At 36.8% G+C, this 19,322-nt stretch overlaps 1 protein-coding gene across 5 annotated transcripts in view; it reads right to left on the minus strand.

Moving 5' to 3' along the window:
- Positions 1-19,322, minus strand: part of CCSER1 (coiled-coil serine rich protein 1) — a 623,842-nt gene that overhangs the window by 135,187 nt on the left and 469,333 nt on the right. For 3 of the 5 annotated variants that reach the window (XM_088163986.1, XM_088163987.1, XM_088163988.1), the window contains exon 10: positions 8,085-8,130. The exons of the other annotated variants lie outside the window; for them this stretch is intronic. In XM_088163986.1, coding sequence (XP_088020112.1) covers positions 8,085-8,130 — 46 coding nt within the window. The remainder of the gene's footprint in view (positions 1-8,084; positions 8,131-19,322) is intronic. 5 annotated transcript variants of the gene reach the window in all.

Here is a 19,322-nt window from a genome sequence, read left to right on the forward strand (position 1 = left end):
TGTAAATACAATACAGAAAACTGTTAAATGGTTTAGTAGTTGCATCAGAAAAATAACAAATGCCATAGTTCATTATTCAGACTATACACATCTGTAGCAATGCCCAGCAAAACATATTCATAATATCTCTGGTCACATATGCAACAACCAGCAGTGTGGCAGGAAGTGTAGTTCCTTAGAATTTCTCCACTGCATTTAACGGATGCTAATGGGAATGGCTTGGAAACTTTTGAACACTGACTTGCCTATTTAAGTAATTCAAGAAACCATCTTTAGCACTCCCAAATTTCATTAATCCTCTGAAGACAGAACTACTGACCAAAACAATGAATACAACAGTTTTTCACTTAAGTACATGAGAGAAAAGCACTATCCATTACAGTGATTAATCAAAAAGCAAATGCAGTCTCCACAATTTTAAGTGTTGAATGCCATGCAAGGTAACTAAAATACAAGTGTCCAGGCTGTAAGTCATCATAAAATGATTTTGTAACTCCTCACATCTTGGAAAATCTTTTTTTCATAATTGGACCTGTAAATCAGAAAAACATGGGTAAATATGTTCCTTAGTTTAAATTCTGCCTGAGACTGCTTTGCTCAAGTCTGCTGCAACATCAATGAGCAGACTGGTATCTGAAGCCATGAAGTCTCTGACACTCAAAGGTCCTGAGAGTCTTTTAGCCTGAGGTTTCATATTTTCTGAGCGTAAATGTTCACTCTTCTTCACATTCATTCTATCATGTTGTTTCTCTACTAGTTTCTTTCACTGGAAGCCTTATTTTGAATTTCAATGTACTCTTCTGACCTATTATTCTCATTAATGACATAAAGTAAGTAATTTTTCTTCATTTTCCTGATCCTTTTCTTATATAAACATCTGGTAACTCTGTGATCAACAGAATGTTTATAAAAAACAAACACCTAAGCCAGTAGTAAGACAAGTTTTTCACAGCAAAATTCATCAATAGGCAATCTGAAAGTATGTATCACTATTATTATGCACAGTAGATGGTCACTGGAGAAAGAGAAGGATTTTTTTGTATGGAAAAGTCCAGGAACAGCAGTAATACTACAGTGGGCAAAGGGGAAGCACTGAATGAGGGAAATAACTCCACTGACAAAGCATAAGTTAACATATGGCTATACTGACAAGTCATTAAAATTCAGATATAGCTCTAAAAAAATATATAGAAGAAGAAAAAAAAAAAACCACTGCCAGATTTTAGATAACTGACTAATCAGAAATAGGATTACTTTGAGATGTAATTTATTCAGAATAAATGAAACTGAGTTTACTCCTGAAGGAGATCTATCAGAGATTCAATTTAATTACTCAAAATTGAGTTAGGTGAATAAGGGACTCTTCAGTTTGATGCCTGAATTAAAGTGATCAGCTCAATCAGAAATATTTTGTTAGGCCTAAAATTAAATATTACTTTAAATGAAGAATTTTTTTTACTGCGTTAACCTTATTTTTAGAATTAAAAAATGTATCACCACTTGGAAAAGTCAATCTCATTTGGAAAACCTGAAAGCAATCATCAGGCACTTAAAAAAGATAAATTACCAGGTTTAGTAGCTAAAGTTTCTTAGATTAACTGCACAAGAACTGGAAACCGGAAAATAAACTTGAAAGAAAGATGCAGCTTCAAAGACTGCACATTTTTTCTCTTCTTTCCATCCATAGAAGAGCTTCCCAAATTACAGACTCAGAGATGTCTTGGCTGGAAGGGGTTTCTGGAGGTTTTCCTTCAATGCCTTCTGTTTGTGACAGACACAAATTCCAGCAATAGAAATATGGAAATGTCAATTCCCTGTTCATGGAAAAGTTTAATGAAATTTTGTGGAAAATACAGAGCTCAGTCTTTTTGGGAAAGGAGTTGTTAATAATTTTAATTACATATTTTTTTCTGATATGCAAGAGGGAAAGAGGTCCTAGAGATTTTCATTTTGTATTGACCAAAGACATAGTCACCACAGAAATTACTAATAAAAATGAAAAAAACCCCCAACTTAAGAGTGTTAACTACATCTGTTGGAAGCTGGCTTTTCTGCTTGTTTTCACAAGAACAAAGAGTTTACAAACCCCCAAAATATTAAAAGGCTTCATATAGAAATTACTTCAAAATAAATCTTTACTACTGAACTACATTTTACAGAGGTTTTGAAGGGAAAATTTTCAGAAGCATTCAATTACAGCAACTTGAGGCAGCTCAAGAAGCCGAGAGAAGGCTTTCTTTTGACAATCTCCTAGTGGTTTAAAATTTATTTAGCAAGAGCCTCCCTAATTTTAATGGATTACCTCAGTTTTCATCTTTTAAATTTCAAAATAAATGAAAACCAATGTATCTCATTTTTACACACTATAAATGGCAGTGAAAGCACAGACAACAAACAGAAAACAATTCTTCAAGCTCATGGCTTCCATATTCTACTTTTCCTTGACTGAGGTGTAATCAAGTCTAAAAATTCAAAGCAGGACAGGAAAACGTGATTATGCCTGAATTCAGTGAATTTTGCCCTGATAGACTATTTATTCCAAAGATGAAAGACTAAGTTTTTGAAGGGCTACTCTATTTAAACTGGACACAGTATCTGGTTTTTACGGCCACAGTTTTTTCCATGCTCAGTGATAAGTCAGCCAAGATGGCCAATGCCACAGTAACACAGCAACAACATATTTGTTTTCTTCTTCCATATTCAGACAAAGTATGCAAACCAAACTGGCTTTTAATACACCACTATACAAAGCAGTCCAATAAATACTACTCCCCCTCATCAAGCAAAAACCGATGAGTAACAAAATTATCCTTCTTTTCAATCATGGAATTAAGAAACAAAGGCAAATAAAACCCACATGTTCGGCTGTCACATAAAAACCTTTTATTTCTATTTTATATCTAAGTTCTATGGCTTTCATGAGTGGGTTCCAAATTTGCTAAATGAAATCTCCAGTCCTCAATGTTTTAAAATAATAACTTTTTAAAAATTTTCACTGTGCTAATGTTTGTTTCCATGGAAACAGGAATGAAAGCAGAAGCTGCTGTTAAAAGAATTAGAATTCTCTCCCACAAATGAAAGACTTAAAAATAATAACATATTAATAAATCAATTGTCAGAATATATATTTTCTCATTTTGCAAAAGCAGAGCATGATCTTACATTCACTGGAGTTAATAGGGCAATAATTTTTGACTACATTACAATAAGTCTAAATCACTAAGAGCATATTACTGAGGTAAAAAACCTGATCAAAAGATTATCCAGTTAAATAGATAATTTCAAGACGAATTTTTAAATTGAATTTACCAGGTGACTGTCAGATGAGGCCTTTTTTAGAAAGAAAACAATAAAGAAGTATGAGCCAAAAATGTAAACCAATATATACTAAGGATTATTACTATTTACATAATTTATTTCCAGTGCTGTTGTTTAATTTTCTTGAAAGTGAATTACTTCCATTAAAACCTGTCTGGAGGTCTTTTATAATTAGCCAGATAGTGTTCTATGCTCTAGCCAAATTGTAATGGAATATATATCTGAATTGAATATTCTACAGCATTTTCTTAGTGAGATGTTCAGTCTGGAGAAGTCACGTTTGGTCTATGGTTGGAAGGAGAGTTTTGCATCTGTCTGTGAGGGTAAAACTTCCTCATAAAGCTAAAAATACTGTTCTACTTTCCTATGCTTACAATTTTTATCCTACATAGAAGAGAATTCTGATAGATAAACCTTTATTACCATGGTATGACTTAAGAAACATGCAGATATTTTAATAAGCTTTTATAAAGCATTGTTTTTACCAAACTACTACTTATACCTCAGCTCCGTATATTTTGATCAACTCTACAAGAAAATGACTCCCAGTACTTTTTCCCAAGAGACTCTGTTTTCCCTAGTATGCCAGCCTATTCACTACGAATTTCATTAAAACTCTGAAATAAAACATTTTAATTATTTTCATTCACAACTTATTCATTTACTGCAACCACCTTAGGTTTTTCTCTTTATCAGAAAACCATTCCATTGAAAAAGGTTTCTTCTGCAGTGCATCATGAATCAAAAAAGTAGTTCATTTCTCAGCATTTTCTTATTTCCTTGTTTTCTCCTTTTGGTTAACCAAAGAAGCTGTCTAGTGCTTTAAAGTAACTTGACAGTGGACAAGTCTACATTAGGAACTTAACTCTCATAATTTCAGTTCTACATATTTTTTGCTGTAACTGAAATCACCACAATTTAAAACTGATGTATTTGTATTTATCCTAACTAATTAAACTTCGTGAGATTGCAGCATTAAAATGCCATTTTTGAGCCAACTAAGAATCCCTTAATTTTGATGTTAGGTTGGCTTATTTTTAATTTTTCATTGTATGAAATTCCAAGCCAAGGAGATTAGTTTAGCTGCACTCATTTCTGGCGCTTTTCTTATTATTAGATGGTATGAAATTCTTTGGATGTTGCATGGCTATTTCAAGCAACTGAACCATTTTTTTCTGTCTGTAAACTTGATTGTCAGGTACCACACAACTGTATTGATTTTTGATGCCTTCCTACTCTGTTTCAGGAGCATCTATTATAGCAAGGGTCTTTCTATTTTTTCTCATTTATTTCTTCTAAATAGTGCTAATCAAAACAGGTAAGCATTTTTCATTTCCCAAACTACATGTAAACGATTACACATATTTTTAAAAAGTACTACCACTGTCACATTCAATTAGCAGTTACGTTCAGTCTGAGGACATTTCAGGTCAAATAAGGAAAAATGCTTGGAATAAAGTCTTTACCAAAAAGACCACAGACATAAAAACATTAAAAATTGTCATCTGGTGCAAGATACACTATGCTTCAACACATGCTATAAACCTACAATCCTGATTCTAACATGTACTTTTGCAGGACAAGGGTGCAATTTGAAGGAAATCTTGCAACAAACATATGTGTTTTCAGAATTGTGGGGTTTACTCTACTCTGTGTATTTCACTGGCGTATTTGTGCTTCCACTCCATTTGATGAACAAGCAACAAGAGAAAATATGAGAGCTTTGTTCTCCCTAAGGCAATTATAGTGCAATTCTGCCAAAAAATCTGCAGCTACATTTTGTTTTGATACTGCATTTTATTTAGTCATAACTGTATTTTGTAAATCTGTTTTTTGCCTTTAGGTCAGCAGTACTCCAATGACCAAAGCTCTTTCAGACAGCTATCATTAGACTTCTGAGGACATCTATATTGACCTTGTACTTCCCATTCAGTTTATCCTCTGTCCTTGCTTCTTATTTGTTTGCTAATTACAGATGTTCTCATATTCTTTGTTAGTTTGAATTGTACATTCCTTTTTTCCCACTCCTGGTGGTGGTTTTATTGTGAAACAGAAACAAAGTTGTAATCCATTCAAATTCAGAAGGCAAGTTTTTATCTTGCGGAGTCTTAACTCCCATATTGTAATTTATTTGTTATTATTATACTCAGTGTCTCAGAGTTTATAGCTGGAGTGTTAAAATGTCCTATGAATAGAAGATATTTATTTTTAAATGGCTTATAAACAGCATCTCAGTCTCAACCACTCCCTGCTTTGCCACATTTCACCAGCAGCTCCTCTGGGCCCTGAGCTCCAAGAGCAGATGTCATAACACAGCACTGGCACAGACGCCACTCAGTGTCTACCACAGCTTTGGATGCCCAGAGGTGACTTCACAGTGACTTCCAACACCACCACTGAGCCCCCCCGCTCACTCTGCAGGTCAAGCAGCCACAAGTGCCCTGTAGTCTAAAACATCTCACATGAACTCTTTCTTGCCTCTTCCATTGCAGTAGAGTTACTGTAGGATCACTGGTCACACCACCTGGAAGAAAACATTCCTGCTACCTTTCTGTTTCGGCCTAATAGGACACGGCACTTGCTCAGTAGCATTGCTGCTCTGGATTCCCACAGACCTTCCTTTCCCATTCTGGCACATGAACAGACACCAAGGACCAGAAAATTATCCCCAACAAGACAAGGTCAGGATGTTCAAGCTCTCATTTTAGCTTCGTGTTAGACCTTTACCACAACATAGTCATAGTTCTATAGAACCTTTGCCTACCAAAACATATAAAAGAAGGCGACAGCTGGCTGAAGTAGTTCACCTGGATGAGTTCCCTTATTCACAGGGAGCTTTTTGTTTCCTTTTGCTTCAAAGTTAAGCTGTTGACACATTCTGTATATGCTGCTTTAAACTTCTCACATTTCACCATTTCAGTGGTGTTAGTTTTACTATTATTTCATCGAGAAAGAGTGGAAATTCTGACCACTTCTTCCAGCCTACTCATCCACATATTTAACCCAATCATTATCCATTCCTCTGTGTATTTAGGAGCTCTGCATCTTCGTTTTGTTACACAAATTTTAACCTGTCTTTGCCAGATAAAACATGTTCTGTGCTTTCCACACCTTCCCTTATATTCAGATCCCTGTCACTTCATTCTGTGACAATTCATCCTTCACCTCACAGGGGCTCCATACAAGGAAGGAAGTGGACATGTTGATTATCTATAACTAAGCACATTAAAGCATGTAGTTCCAGTGTGTTTCTGAAGTCTTCACTGAGGTTGTTAATCATATGAATCAGTAGCAGGACTAATTTAAAAGCGAGTAAACCAGCCAGAAATTCAAATTTTCATTTTAGCAGATTGCTAAGTGACATATATATCAGATGAAAAATAACTTCAGCATTGTTTTTCTGAAGGACACAGTGAGAATATTAATTCTTTCCACCATACCTTAAATAACTGTAATAGGAGCACAATTATATTTCATGAAGAGTGTTACATCTTGGTATTTTTTTCTTCCCTTAGATATACCCAGTAGGATAGGAACATCTTAGATAATTGCACAAAAGAAATGACAGTCATATACAGATCATATTTTTGGTAACTTTTGCAAGACCCACACTCAGACAAATGCCGTATGTTTTCCTAGAAATACACAAGAGCAGCACCAGTGAATTTACACAAGCAACACGTTTCAAGACTGCCAACAATGAAGCATCAGTCAAGCTGCACTATATTCATGAAAAAGCCTGTAATGTTATATTATAATGAATCTGTTTCACATTCAGCGGTGTGATGCAGTGCACAATAATTATAATAATGCAGTGCATGGCTGTAGCTCATTATATGCATATGGAAGACACCAATGCCTTTAGGATGGACATTAACTCAAGGTAGGAGGAGAAAGACAGAAATAAGGAATGTAAGAAAGTCCTCATCTCAAAGTCTGATGGTATTCTGAGGATCTATACATTCAATATATACACTCATCTGAACTCAGTGAACCTGAACACTGTTAATGCAGCAGCGAGATCATCTGGAATTAGAATGCAAGCCTTTCTCTTATGTTTTTTTTTCTTTTCTTTTAAAAAAATGTATAGCACATTTTGTTTGTGATTTCTTGGGGTTTTGGTAGATGATGGGGGAATTTAATTTAAAAGAAAGATTATTTATGGTCAATAATTCCAATGGATTTAAGAAAAAAAAGAATGAAATCCCTTTCTAAAAGTTCCCTTTTCTCCCCAGCTCAGCAGATGGACTTGTTCTTCAAATTAATTAGAAGGAAAGTCCTATAAGGAATACAACTAGTCTCAGTAATGTCTGCCTTACACCACATTGTTTGATTTCCCATTTCTTTGTTTTTTGAGGTCCAGATTATTTTTTTCTTTTGTCTGCGCAATGGAGAGATTAATTTGAAGAATAGGAGAAAGAGATTCTTTAGTTTCAACAATACTACTCATTACTATGTTGCACACATGATCTGATAACATTATTCTTATTTCCCTCCAGACTTTGAGTCATTACGGTATTTTCTTCCCTGCTTGTAAATCTATAGTGCACAGCGCAGCCCCATTTCATGATGTGTTGAACAAAACACAACAAAGAAATAAAGAAGGGGTCAATAGAAGCTGTTAGCTACAAACACGTTACAGGCAATATACAACACCAGTGGTTGAATATTGACCTCAGGGCATTAACTCTAGATTGGCATGCCATGCTACAGCACATGAACACATAGTCATCTTTACAACACAGAGCGGAATTTAAGAGACTCACATAATTGCCTGCGAGAAGGTACAGGAGCACTTCCAAATGCTGTGCCCTGTAAATAAAACACATTTTTTTTTTTTTTTTTGGAGCAAAGGATGTCAGATTAACAGCAGCAGCAGATGAAAAAAAATGACAGGACATGAAGAAAATGAAGGCAGTGAATCGAAATAGAGACTGTTTAGATAGAGGAGTTCATTATTACTGAAGAACTGCAGTTCCTATTTTCAGATAAACATAAATTATAGTGGAGAACATTCTATGAGTAATCCACTCATCAGTGAACACAATGAACCAAAAGGAGAGAAAAGAGAGAGAAAGAAAGAAGACAGGAAAAAAGTATCAGCATAAGACAGGCATGCTCACACTTGTCAAAAATTAAATTTGATGGAAAGGACAATGTACAGAGTATATATTAATATGAATTCCTTTACAATAATAAGAAGGCCAACGACACCAATGTGTTAGCTGATACTGTCACTGCTTGAAGGTGCATTTCAAACAGGTAGGAAGGAGAGTGTGCACAGTACTGTTTGGTTCCTGTCAGTTCCTCCTCATCTTGTCTCTGTAATTCTTTAACTTGTCATCACTGGGTCAGTTTTATGCCAGCTGACAGGAAGCAGCTCTATTAAATCCCTGATCAATACACACAGTACACTCTTCCAATAGACAGAGTGTTTCATCTTTTCTGTATTATGCCAGTAATTACCACCCGTCTCTGAAATACCAACCGTGCATGTAAACAAAGCATGAACCAAATACCAAAGTCACACCAGCTAGGATCTGTAGGCAGATCTCTTCCCAGTGTCATCCCCTATTCCCACAATCTCCCTCAGCCCACTCCCCCTCAAACCAACAAACCAATAACAGAAAGAAAGGAGATGACTAGGTAAAAAAAATCTCATATATAAAATTTGAAAAGCACTGTTAAAACACTGTTGTCTCATTATGAATCTAGATCATGAATCAGAGCTTTGTTTTGAGTTGATGTCCAAGACTGCATCCTCCTTCCCAAGGTAAAAGAGCCTACTGATCATTTGGACTGGGTAGCCAAGGATGAGTAATTACACTAATATTTATATTGGAAGAATTGCCTTAAAAAAATAACTGATCAAGCATAGGAAACTTATGAGTCTTGAGTGGATCTTGGCTTCCATTTTGACTTTCATTATCTTTTTGAAGTCAAGGCTGGGAACTGATTTACCAGACATTTACACAGGGCTAAGCATTGGTTCTTGGAGATAATTTTCTCTTTCAGGTCTCGTGAAATTCCATTTTCCTTTGCCCAAGATGAGTGAAGCACATATATGCATATATATATATATATGAATATTGAGAGTGCCCTGCAGAAGAGCCACCTTTACATCACTGATTCCCATACCACATTTTTAAGGAAAACCAGAATAATTAGGATTATTCTTCACTTGGACATCACGGCTATGCCACTGAGACCACAGCTTGCCCTGCTGTGGCCACATGCAGTGCAGGGTAGTTCTGCAGAAACCATTTGTCTCACTATACCCCAGGCTTGTCACTCCAAGACTCCCTCCTAAAACTGCAGTAAGGGGTCACAGTCATGGCAACAAGGAGCCAAGGGGCCAAGCCAGGGTTAACTTGTGCTGGGGCTGCAAAAAACTCACTAGCTGCATCCCTTGTTTTCAAGGTGGCCAGGCTGCCAGGAAAAGGCAGTATACTCTCCTATTTGTCAGGAACACACGCAAACGGGCAGGGTGCTCAAAGCCCTTTCCTCCAGGGCAGACAGTGCCCTACAAGTGCACTATCCCCCAGCCCCACAGCTTTTTATGGGATTATTTCAGCACTGTCAAAGCCCACCTTTATCTCCAATTAAACTTCTCAGAGTAGCCAAAGGACAAACTGGTTTGGGTACCAAATTCCATTCTACATTTAGCACTTAAGATGAGTTCTTCAGTGGCTGCCAAGGCTTTACCTACTAGTTCCAGTACTTTCTTTAAATTCTTTGAAAACAAAATACAGTTATTTGAGATATTAAGTACATTTATCTAAATCAAAGCTAGAAATACTGAAGAATAGAGGGCAGTACCATTGTCTCCCCATTCTCCACATTCTGGGTTGCTTAAAGACAGGTTTCTAGAAAAGCTGAGGTATACCATGGTACCTTATATTAAGGTGTCTCCTTAAAGTAAGTTTCCAGATCATCATTTAAGGACATTGAAATTATTTGTGAAATCATATACAAAACAAAAAGCACAAAGTAAATTGGTCTTACAATGGTTAAAAGACTGCTTGCTTGTTTAGCCAGAAAGGTTTTTTCCTTGTAATTTGAATGTATATCTGCATTGTACCAAAGAATTGGAAACTTAATTATTTATTGCTGGTTACTATCATCACTACTGAGACAAATTCTGTATTTCTAATTACATAATGTTCCTTTGAAAAGCAAGATGCCAATGAATTTGACTGTATTACTTTCTCACATTTCTGATTTCCAGCATTCCAGCCTTCTCAGGGGAAAGGATATATACCTTTATCTTTTAACCAGGCCTTCTTTTTCTTTTTCCTGTGCACACTCCAGAAATAAATGTTATTTAATAAATACTTCAGTATTATCTGGCCCAATAATACTGCTTTTTTAAAACTAAGCCAGCTTTCAAATATTCTCCATAGAAAATTAAGGCCCTGCTAGAACTTATGACAGTTCAACAGTTTCCGTTACATACAACTTATTTTCTTTCCTCTCTGTATGGTATAATGCTTAATCCTCAAACTGTCTAGGACTGTCAGTGGTCAATACTGTACTGAGTTTTCCAAGTCTGGTGATTCATAGAAATGCAGAGCCTTACACAAAGATAATGTTATGAATAATGTAGAGGCATTGTAGATGACTAGCTACCTCGTAGTTACTAAGTTAATGGTTTACAGAAGCTAATACACTCATCTGAAGTCGTAAGTGGTGAACCCTTCCCCACCTTTATGTTTCACAATTTTAACTCGGAGACCAAATACATAAGAGAATCTCCCAAATGACATTGATTTTTATACACTTTAATGGTATTTTTGAATATACACGAGGAGAAAACAGACATCAGTACCTGACAAACTGGAGCGCAGGTACCCATCAAGATCTGGAAGCCTCTAAAAGTGTCAGGATGCCTCATTTATAATACCTGGCCTATTCAGAAGGCCAATGAGGGCAGTTTTTAGGACTGCCTTGCACATGAACACAATATGACAAGAAAAAACACCTGCTCAGGTCTTGATTCCTGCCTCCATCTTATAGCCTTTGTCATAAAATATATTGAGATTTCAATCTGAAGTGCTTGCTGGCCTGAGAGGGCCAGGGTGGCTTAAGGCTTAAGTACTCTATGCAATCAGATTAATTTGTTTAATATTTACTATAGCATCAGATGCTGAACTAAGCACTAACCAGTTAATTAACTCATGCTTAGCATAGATTACCATGTTCCCAGTGAAAGAAGGGCATAGACTAATTTTTCTATATATTCCTATGCCATGCAATTCAGTGCTACAGAATGTTCCTCATAAGGGAAAAGTAAGACAGGCTTTTATTTTATCTTTTCTGCATTCATATAATATATCTGCAGCATCCCCTCATTGTTAATGCAGGAATGTTTGATTACCCAAGGCAGCTCTAAAATGAATGTGGATTTTATGCACCAGACAAGCAGATATACAGTTGTTCCGTTTACATTCTTTCAGTCAGTCATTCCTAATTTCTTTTCACTTAGCTTTCAGAAATGCAATCAGAACATTACAAAACTCAGTTCTTTTTGAAAACACTATCAATTTTTAATCTTGTCAAGGTGAGAGTATGACACAGTTTCTGTCAGAAGTCGCAGTTATATATTCACTGAAAACTCCAATGAACTCTGTAAGGGAATATGGCATTTAGTTCCCACTGCTGTTTTGTTTCTCACATTCTCACGTTGAACAAAAGTTACTGTCAGCTTTTCAAAGTAATGACTGAAAACACCAACCAATCTAAATATTTATGACTGTAGCTATTCTGGGACAACAGTAGCAAGGAAGTCCAAGTGAAAAGGGTTCATCATTCCACCTCTTCAACAAAGCAAAATATCCAAGTATGTATTAGTTTACTGTTCAAAGGAAGCTTTTCACTAAAAATACTTTACCAATTTTGTGTTTCCTACATCTGTCTGAACTCTAAAGTTATGATTTCACCTGTTATTAACTGAATATAGTGATTGAAATCCTCTGGGATCACCTTGAGCAACTTGAAAATCTGAGTACTCCAATATATGAAACAAGCAAATCAATACAGCTAAATACCCCCTCTGCAGAATAACTACACAAATATTGCTGTTCTTTTTTTGTCACTTTCTATGAGGAATCTCCATGAAGATGTGTATTGCCAAGAGACCAATCAATGCCAGAAATAAGAAGAGCTCACCACCCCTCAAATGAATGTTTTTCCAATAAATGCCCTCTCTTCCCTTGGAGCACAAACCTACCTACTACATGGTTAAAAGTCAGATTAATAAAAAAAAAACAATAAAAAAAAAGACATCCCCCTCAAGCAACCCAAAACCTCGAAATCATCATGTTACGATTTTAGAAAAGGCTAACTCATGATATGCAACATTTACCCTAGAAGTCTCCCTAGCACATAGGAGCTTGATATGAACTTTGAATATAATACACCCCTTCTTTCTCATCACAGAAATCACACCATTACCACAGAACACTGCTATGAACTAAAAAGCACAGGGTTAGAAGACAGGCTGTACTAAAGTCTTAGTTATTACCACATTAAAAAAAAGTCAACTGATCTCACAACTGTTAAGATAATTTCACATCAGTACATTATGGCAAAATACCACTGTAAGATTTCCTAGAGACAGAAAGACTTGCTATATCACTCCCACATTCACCTGTAAGTGCAGAATATGTTTCTTTCATAAAGAGAGTAAATATTAAAGTGATAAATGTGCTTTGGTATGATGGCTTCCACTCGCATTATGCAGCACTTCACCAGTGGAGTGTCAATGAAATGACACACAGAATACTCTGCTGCTACTCTGAGCTCAGGAGTGAGTTCAGGAAAGGCTGCCTTGGATCTACTACTTTTCCAATGCAATATCTCTTAAAAGGTTTTATATATGTAAGTTAATTCAACATAATGACATGAGCATGTCCTCAGATATGGTGCCACCAGATTCTAAGAGACGCAGACTTCTATCAAACTTCAGGTTCTTTCTTCAAAGTTTCAATTTTGGTGCAACAAAATTATTCATGAACACCTTCTTGATTGTTGGCTCTTACTATGCACACTTAACCTGCACTCAATTTTGGTTTCAAAATTTCTACCATCTCGATGGAAAAATCTGCTTTTTGTCACATGATCTATTTTTTGTGTGAGCTGATTCAATGGGACTATATCAGTTAGAATAGTTTTGCTCTGTTTTCTGCCTGAAATTCATACCCTACCTTTTAACCTTAATTCCATTTCTAATTTTAAAAAAATCCCATTTAAAAATTTATTTTAAAAAATTCCCATTTAAAATGTTAAGTGTTGAGACCACTTCTACTTATGTAGAAACCATCCATCCTTGAGGCCCATTTTCACAAGTTGAATACAGAGAGTGGGAGGTCTTGAGAATTTGGAAGATAAATCATCTGAATAAATATAAACAAAAAATCAGAGTCAAAGCAGAAGTATTAAAGAGGAACACCAGTGCTTTAAAGCCAAGCTCAGGCAGAAGAGAAATTTTCCTTTTAGAAAGATGGGATTAGAAAATGCTAAAGAAACCTCAATTAACCCCTCCATCATTTTTCAGAGACAAATACTTATAACTTAATCTCTTCTATAGCATTATCCAACTTTAACAATGGCCAACATTCAGTCTTTATATTCCCTCTGATGAAAAACTGCTTATCATTTGTGTCTTTTTCCTTTATTAGATTTCAGATCGCAATGTGCTTTACCTTTAACAAAAAAAGAGGAAAAAAATGTTTTGTTCCTGTGGTGGCGTAAAATAATGTAAGGCCTTCATACAACTCCAAAATATTTAAAGGTATATGCAATTGAAGATGATAGCACATAATCACATACATTTATTTTCATTTTTTGAAAGCTATGCCATGCATGAACAAATTACTAAAAGAAAATAACCCCAAGAGCAAATGTGGCTCCATAAACTTTAGATATATTATTATAAATACGTTCCTCCTCAAAATGCATTCTAAACGGAACTTATAGCTCAATAAGGAAGACATATTTCCATCTTAAAGTTATCAGTAAATATTTTAGTAGCAGTCTCTTGGCGCATTTTCAACTCTGAATCAACATTTACATGCACTTTTCAGCAATCTGCTTCCACATATAAGTAAAGGATCCAAAAATACACTTTCACACCAGAGTTTGGATTGCAATCTCATACAGCTGAACTACAATACTACCTTAGATCTAGACACCATCAGACAAGGCAATAACAATCTTTCTGGGTACTTACAGTCCCTTACCTGATAGTGATAGCATATGTGTTTCAAATGGATAATCCAAGGAATGTTTCAGTACAGCTAGCTTTCCTCTAACTTGAATGTTTCCTTGTACTATCTCGCAAGAAACAAGAACCTTTTCAAGTTGCTTAGGTAGACATTTCTAATAGATTGTGGGTCCCTGCATGTCCCAACATCTGCTGAAATATTGTTCTTAGTAAACATAATACAAAAAGTAAATAGGAAAATATTACCTCATTTGCAGGTATCTCACTATAGATATTCTGTTACATTAATTGCTTATTCACTTGATCTCCTGATTCTTTCTCCTTTTGGGAGACTTAAGGGAACTTGAATTTTGCTATCCCTGACTTCAGTTTTACACAAGTTGTTTTAAAGCCACCCTGCTTTGCTCATTTAAGTGTTTTGTGAACTTGATTTTTCAAGTCTCTTAGGCACTAATGCCTATGACGTCTTTCATTTCAAGCATATCCTCTGCATACACTTCAGTAAAAGTGATCCCATTTTAGGGCTGTGCATAGGAAATTCACACTGAATTTCCAATGGGCAGCCTCAGCACTCAGTCAATTCCCACCCCTTCTCCCATTCTTCCTGCTAAAAGCCACCCTTCTGCTGACAGTCTGATCCAGGCTGATCCCATGGATTTAGGTCCTCTTACATGAACTAAGTTTACCACTGATGGTCACTTTTTTGACTTGTACCTGTGTCTTGGTTTAATTTTGACTTTCCCGGCCAACACACCAAATTAATGTCTTCAGTTTGAGTTGCCAATTTAAATAAACTTATTTTTCCTGTTGTGAGACAGAACCAGGAGCAAAAGAGCAAGGCAGGCCTAAAACTTGAGAGAGTATAAAAGAAAATTTATTAACCACACAAACAAAAAGAGAGGGAAAAAAAAATTCAGAATAAGATTTTTCAGATCACTCCTTCCCTCCCTCTCCCAATCTTCATAACAACAAAACAAACATATAACAAATACTTCGGTCAGTGCCCAATTTAGTCTTTCTCAGTTCACTTCTGGAGAGAGAAGCCTCTTCTTGTTGAAGTTGTAGGGATTTTTCCCACAAGAAGGAAAAAGACAGTTCTCTTGTGGTTTTATTTTTCACGATTTGCATCTGCCCGGGAACCTGCAACTGTGACGCTCCTCCCAACTCTACAGCCGTCCCAAAGTTGTAGATGTGGGCCATGTCTGCTCCATGAGGTATTACTTTTAAGAATGAAATGTTCAACCGCAAAGATTCTCTCTGTCTCCTTTTTCTCTGCTCAGGCTTCATCTTCAGAAAACTGAAATCCCCTTCTTTTCTCAGGGCAGAAATTCTCAACACAGGTGCTTTTTAGCCAAATCATCTATTAAATGGAACATTTCCATCCCCCCATGTCTCCTTCCATGGTTTATAGGAATATTCAGTACATCAGTTCATTCCTACAATTTCACAAAAAGATTTTCAGCCATTTCAGCATCTTCTCATTCTCCTTCTATCTTGAAAACTTAGCTCTTACATCACTGACTTCAGAAATCTTCTTATTCCCTTTCGTATTCAAAGGAAAGGCTGGAGGCTTTGCAAATCTTATCTGAACACTAAAGAGTTAAAGTTTAACACAACTACAAGAGTTGGGCCAGGCTCAGGCCGCGCTGGAGGTGGCAGCTGAAGTGTTAATCAGCCTTTCTGGGGTTGGGCTGCAGCTCCACACTGCTCATGGCCACCCGGGCAGGCCCGGCCCCTCCGGCAGCAGCAAGAATCGGCCTCCCCCCACGCCAGAGCCGCAGGCCCGTGGAGGAGGAAGCCGTGAAGGTCTCATCACACAACTTTTTCTCCCCCTGGCCATCGGGTCCCCCTCGTTGGCAAACGGGGCCCAAGCGGCCTCCCGAGCCTCCCCCCCGGCATGGGGGAGGGGGAAGCTCGGGTTGATGTTACCTGCTCAGCCGCCGGAAAGACAAAGAGCGTCAATTCCGGATTACCTTCCTCAAAATGTGTGTGCACGGAGCGAACTAACTTTCTCTAATTGGCTGTTGCAGGTATCCCAACCCCCACAGAGGAAATTCCCTTAGGAAAACCTCTTCTGAGTTTCTTCTTCCTAAGTCATCCTATCACAACCTGGTTCATAACTATGACATCCAACCCTGCAAAGTGAAGTTCAGCCATTGTTTGGCAAAACATACATGATCACTTTAAAAACAACAACAACAAAGTAATTAATTACATTATATAGCAAGTCAATTTTGCATCTATTTTAAGGAAATTAGACACCTTCTATGCTATAAATTGCCACATACAGTAGACAGTGTGACACAGAAGAAAAAAACTGTCCATCATTTAAATTTATTTCATGTCAGAAAAATACTTTTTGCTGATCTGTGAGAGTAGAGGGCTCTAGATGGCTTAAGGAGTCCTGGGTACCTCACTGCCTCTCAGTGCACTTTACCTTTCCAGGTGGAGTGGGTGTCATTCCGTATGTGACCACTCTACCTGGAAGCAACCCTGGTGGGTCAATCTGATATTCTTCAGGAGCAGACACAGTGATTCTGAGACAAGGCTACACCACGCTGTTTTTTTGTTTTTTTTTTTTAAGAATGCTCTTATTTAGCACTAAGTTACTCACTGCATCAACGATGGGAAACTTTCTTCACTAGATTACAAGGGAGGCAAAAAGACAAATGACTGTTTGTGAAGTTAATTGTTTTCACATCCCATTTTTAGCTATTGTTTTTGCCTATACAACTATCTTCAGATATATACATAGGCATTAGAAGTGCATACCCAACATTCAAAAACCACTTCAGAAATACCTATGGTATAGATGTATGCACATCCTATTGATTTATTGTTACAAAACCCACACCTTTCTAGTTGGAAGAGACCTTTGCTGGTCACATAGTTCCCCCTCCTGCTAAGCCCCTTGTCAACAATAAATTTAGACTTAACCACCCCTAAATTAAAAATTCAGTAGAGGTAAGGGCAGAGACCATTGGATGGTTATATCTAGATCAGAATATAATGCTGCAGGAAATGTTTGTACAAAGCTTAACTAAATACCTAGGGATTCATATTCCAATTTTAATTTAATCAGAACATAATGCTGAAGCACACATTTGCAGCTACCTTTTCAGCTCAGCTCATATTTTGACTAGAACTCATTCATCTCTTAAAAAAAAACCTCCGCAGTTTCATAAAAAACAATGTTAATGCTAAAAAGAAATATATGACAATGAACAACAGTGCTGGTTTTAGCTGAAGTACAGTTAATTTTCTTCACAGTGGCTGGTATAGGGTCACTTTTTGGATTTGTGCTGAACACAGGTACGATAATATAGAGATGGTTTTTCTACTGCTGAGCAGGACTTAAACAGACCCAAGGCCTTTTCTGGTTCTCATACTGCCATGGAAGGGAATTCGGGGGTGCACAGGAAGTTAGGAGACCCAGACAGGACAGGTGACCCAAACTGACCAAAGGGATATTCCATATCCTATGAACAGAAATGCTCAGTACATAAAGAGGGAGGAAGAAGGAGAAAGGGGAGGACATTTGGAGAGATGCTGTTTGTCTACCCAAGGCACCATTACATGTGCTGAGGCCCTGCTCTCCTGGGGATGGCTGAACATCTGCCTGCCTGTGGGAAGCACTAAATTAATTCCTTGGTTTGCTTTGCTTGTATATGCGGCTTTTGCTTTACCTGTTAAACTGCCTGTATCTCAACCTATGAGCTTTCTGTCTTTGCCCTTCTGATTCTCCCCCCAGTCCCACTGGAGGGGGAGTGGGTGAGTGGCTGTGTGGGTGCTGGCTGGGGTTAAAACATGATAACAATGTTTGAAATTTGGACTCTTCTCCCTCTTGCAAGCTGCAAATCTATTCCATGCCTAGAAAGTGCAGATCTGCAATGTTTGCTTTGCCACATTACGTAATCCTTCCACACAAATATTTCCATGGTTCTGTATACTATTTCCTGTAATTGTCACTGTCAGAAATATCCCAGCAAGTCAAACTCATTTTCCTATTTTTAAGGGGTGAATATGAAGCTTATACAAATCACCATAAATGTGATTAACATAGTTTTTATGTGATTACATTACAGATCTGATCAAAAGTCACAGGAAGTTTTTCTCACCCCAAAGTACATTATTCTTGTGTAAACTCAAATACAGCATGAGCATTCTCTGTATCAATTAGTTGTCCACATGAAGGCAGGTAGTCACAATCCACAAAGTAGGAGAATAATTGTAAAAGCTCCTGTTTAATTCAATTAATTTAAATGTTATTTGTAACAAATGATATAGGTAGCTAACACAAATAATTCATAAATATAAATAACATGAGTTATTAAACTAATTGAATGGCTCTATTAGGAATGTGGATTATTGCTAAAAAATATCTACAATTAAAAGAAATCATATGATTATACACAAACAAAGACGACTGACTGGCAAGAAAGAAAAAGAATGGTTATTGGAAGATGAACTATCTCAGTCGTTATGAAAGCAATTGCCATTGATCAATGTTTGATGGCTTCTATGTCAGGACTCCTGGACCTAACTGGTAAATGCTCACATTACAACAAGGCACTGCTGCAGGGGTGTGGGTATGAGATAGGCAAGGAGGTATCAAACATTATCATCCTTATCCAGTAGAAAAAAAAAAAAAGATTGGATACAAGTTCTTCTCTTATGCTTAAAGCTGAAGCAAACTGTTAATTGAGAAAGATTTTGTTGCTGAATGTATGCTAATTTCTATCACCTTCAAACACAAGACTCCTTTTTTTTTTTTCATTCT

Source organism: Sturnus vulgaris, chromosome 4 (assembly GCF_052056855.1).
Source record: "Sturnus vulgaris isolate bStuVul1 chromosome 4, bStuVul1.hap1, whole genome shotgun sequence".
NCBI lineage: Eukaryota > Metazoa > Chordata > Aves > Passeriformes > Sturnidae > Sturnus > Sturnus vulgaris.